General features: G+C 63.6%; 2 protein-coding genes across 2 annotated transcripts in view; both read right to left on the bottom strand.

Annotated features, from left to right (window-relative positions):
* SARS (seryl-tRNA synthetase) overlaps positions 1 to 3,086 on the bottom strand; it is an 11,468-nt gene extending 8,382 nt beyond the window's left edge. Inside the window, exons 1-3 of the mRNA XM_027910308.1 lie at positions 2,903 to 3,086; positions 1,655 to 1,725; positions 924 to 1,004 (exon numbers count right to left, since the gene is read on the bottom strand). Of these exons, the coding sequence (XP_027766109.1) occupies positions 924 to 1,004; positions 1,655 to 1,725; positions 2,903 to 3,038 (288 nt within the window). The 5' untranslated portion in view covers positions 3,039 to 3,086. The remainder of the gene's footprint in view (positions 1 to 923; positions 1,005 to 1,654; positions 1,726 to 2,902) is intronic.
* Positions 3,087 to 3,312: 226 nt separating this feature from the next.
* Positions 3,313 to 3,468, bottom strand: part of LOC114072406 (UPF0577 protein KIAA1324-like) — a gene marked incomplete at its 5' end in the record, with an annotated part of 7,549 nt that continues 7,393 nt past the window's right edge. The window contains one exon of the mRNA XM_027910307.1: positions 3,313 to 3,324. Within this exon, the coding sequence (XP_027766108.1) occupies positions 3,313 to 3,324 (12 nt within the window). The remainder of the gene's footprint in view (positions 3,325 to 3,468) is intronic.

Here is a 3,468-nt window from a genome sequence, read left to right as displayed (position 1 = left end):
CCAGCACAGCAAATCCTGAATCCAGCAGCACAAATCCCAGATCCAGCACCACAAATCCCGGATCCAGCACCACAAATCCCGGATCCAGCACCACAAATCCCGGATCCAGCACCACAAATCCTGGATCCAGCACCACAAATCCTGAATCCAGTACTGGAAATCCCAGATTCAGCAAAAGAAATCCCCAAACCAGCACAGCAAATCTCAGCGCCCACACAGCAAATCCTGGATCCAGCACCACAAATCCCGGATCCAGCATCGGAAATCCCAAAACCAGTACCACAAATCCCAAAACCAGCACCACAAATCCCAAAACCAGCACCACAAATCCCAGACGGCACATGACAAATCCCATATCCAGCATGGTAAATCCTGGATCCAGCACCACAAATCCTGTAACCCGAACGGCAAATCCCAGATCCAGCACCACAAACGGTGGATCCAGCACTGGAAATCCCAGATCCAGCATCGGAAATCCAGGATCCAGCACCGGAAATCCCCAAACCAGCACCACAAATCCCAAAACCAGCACCACAAATCCCAAAACCAGCACCACAAATCCTGGATCCAGCACCACAAATCCCGGATGCAGCATCGGAAATCCCAGATGCAGAATCGGAAATCCCAAACCAGCACAGCAAATCCCAGAGCCCACACAGCACATCCTGGATCCAGCACCACAAATCCCAGATCCAGCACCACAAATCCCAGATCCAGCACCACAAATCCTGGATCCAGCATGGGGGGGCATAGGGGGGCTCTGGGAGCTCCGGGGGGACACAGGGGGACAAGGAGGACACAGGGAGACTTGGGAGGGCACAGGGGACATGGGGGGCACGGGAGGACACAGGGTGGACACAGGGGGACTTGGGTGGCACAGAGGACACAGGGTGGGCACAGGGGACACAGGGGGTCTCACTCACCCCCAGCACCTCAGCCGTGAGCCCCTCCAGGTTCCGGGCGCTCTCCGGGACCGACTCGTCCGTCCCCACCGGCTCCTTCCTCTGCAGGGCAGGAACAGGGACCGGGGGGGGGGGTAAAGGGGACAATTCCAGTGGGAAAATCCCCCTCAGGGACACGAGGGGGAGGGGAGCGGGCAGGGAGGGACCCCCAGAGGGCTGGGGGGGAGTGGAGGAGGGAGGGACCCCCCAAAGGTTTGGGGAGAGAGAGGAAGGACCCCTGGAGGGGTTGAGGAGTGGGGTGAGAGGAAACACCCCAAAGGGTTGGGGAGGGAGGGGAGGGACCCCTAAAGGGCTGAAGGGGGTGAGAGGGATCCCCCAAAGGGTTGGGGGGGATTGAAGGATGGAGGGATCCCCCCAAAAGGCTGAGGGGGGTGAGAGGAATCACCCCAAAAGGTTGGGGAGGGAAGGAAGGGAAGAGAGGGGACCCCCCAAAGGGCTGGATGGGAGGGGAGGGACCCCCCTAAAGGGCTGAGGGGGTGGGAGGGACCCCCAAAGGTCACCCCCACTCAAGGGGTTTCAGAGATCAATGTGGGGGGGGGTGGTGGCAGAGAGGGACCCTGGGGGTCCCCCACCAGCAGCCTGGGGGGGAAACACCCCCAGGGACAGGAGGGAGAGGTTGGGGGGGCACCAGGGAGAGGTGTGGGGGGCTGGCAGGGGTGGGGGGTCCCGGCTGGTGCCCCCCTGGTGCCCACCTTCATCTTGTCCCCGATGGTTTTGCTGCAAAGGTTCTTCAGCTTGTTCAGGTTGTCGGCACGAAACCTGCCTGGAGGGGAGGGGTGGGGGGTCAGGGGGGTGGGACTGGTCTGGGGTCCCCTGGGTCCATGGGGAGCCCCCCCTGGGAGGGGGAGTGGCAGCTCTGGGAATGCCCTGGGGTTTGGGTGGGGAAAGAAAACACCTGGAGTGACCCCCGGGACCCCCACTCCAGGCTGGGACCCCCACACTGACCCCCCCTCCCCATGCCAGGCTGGGACCCCCAAATCGGGGCCACCCCAAATCAGGGTGACACCTCAAATCAGGGTCACCTTGAGAGGGTGACACCCCAAATGAGGGTGACACCCCAAAACAGGGTCACCTTGAGAGGGTGACACCCCAAATGAGGGTGACACCCCAAAACAGGGTCACCCCAAATCGGGGTCACCCCAAATCAGGTGGGGGAATCGGTCCCGGGAGGGTGACCCCGAGCCAGGAAACACGGGATGGAATGGATGGGATAGGATGGGATGGATGGGACGAGATGCGATGGGATGGGATGGGATGGATGACACGGGATGGGATGGGACGGGATGCGATGGGATGGGCACCGCGGGATTGCATCAGCCACGCGGCCGCCACTCTGCGCCACCTCCTGTCACCTCCTATTCCCTCCTGTCGCCCTCTGCCACCTCCTGTCCCCTCTGCCACCCCCGTCGCCCCGTGCCGGGGGTCCCGAACCCGCGAGGGGGTGGGTAGCGCTGGGAACGGGGGGATCCCGCGGGATAAAACGCTCCAGGATAAAGCGGGACTCGATATCGGAGGGTGGGACCCCAAATGGGGGACTGGGACCCCAAATGGGGGACTGGGACCCCAAATGGGGAGCTGGGACCCCAAATGGGTTCCATCCCTTGTGAGGAGCAAAGGGGGGGGTCCCACATTAACTGGGGGGTGGGGTTGGGGGTGACTGGGGTGGGGGGGGGACAAAGCCCAGAGGACAGGAGGTGACAACCACTCGGGGGTCCCTTCAGCCCCATCCCGGGGGTCTCCCACTCCTCCACCCTTTGGGAGCAGCAAGCGGGGGGATCCCCGACCCCGATAATCCCGGGGATCCCAAATCCGCGGGGAGGGGTCCCCACCAGCAGGCTGGGTGGTGACAAAGCACAGGGAGCGGAGGGTGCCAACCCCTGAGGGGTCCCCCCACGCCCCTCCCGGGGGTCTCGCCCCTCCCCCCCCATCCCCCCACGTACACCTCCTCCAGGCTCCGTCCGCGCGCACCAGCGCGTCCACCAGCGCCGGGTCCTTGAAGCGCTTGCGCTGCATCTCCCGCACCATGTCGGGGTCCCCGCCCTTGTCGGCGCGGAACAGGTCGAGGTCCAGCACCATGATGGGGACCGGGATCGGGATCGGGACCGGGATCGGGATCGGGAGCGGCAGCACCGGCCCGGCGTGGGGGGAGAACCCGCACTGCGCATGCGCCAAATGGGCGGGGCGTGGGCGCGACACTGACGGGGCGGGGTCTGAGCGGTGAGACAAGCGGCGCCCCCTGGCGGGTGGGAGGACCCACCTGGTTTGGGGGGCATTTTAGGTGGTTTTGAGGGGCTGGGGGGGGATTACGTGGGGGGTGTCAGGGTTGGAGGGATTTGGGGAGTTTCAGCGGTTACGGGGAGGACTTCGGGGGGTGATAGGGGATTGGCGGGTGGATCCAAGAGGTTTTCAGGAACCCCGCCCCAAATCACCCCCAAAATAACCCCTGAACTCCCCTGAGTCTCCCCACAGCCCCCAAAACCCCCAAATTCTCCCCACAACCCCGAAA

The sequence above is a fragment of the Empidonax traillii genome, unplaced genomic scaffold (genome assembly GCF_003031625.1).
Source record: "Empidonax traillii isolate 1590-97213 ecotype Southwest subspecies unplaced genomic scaffold, ASM303162v1 scaffold3131:size26243, whole genome shotgun sequence".
Classification (NCBI taxonomy): Eukaryota; Metazoa; Chordata; class Aves; order Passeriformes; family Tyrannidae; genus Empidonax; species Empidonax traillii.
The sequence above is the reverse complement of the archived record's forward strand: the minus strand, read 5'-3'. Positions and strand labels throughout refer to the sequence as shown.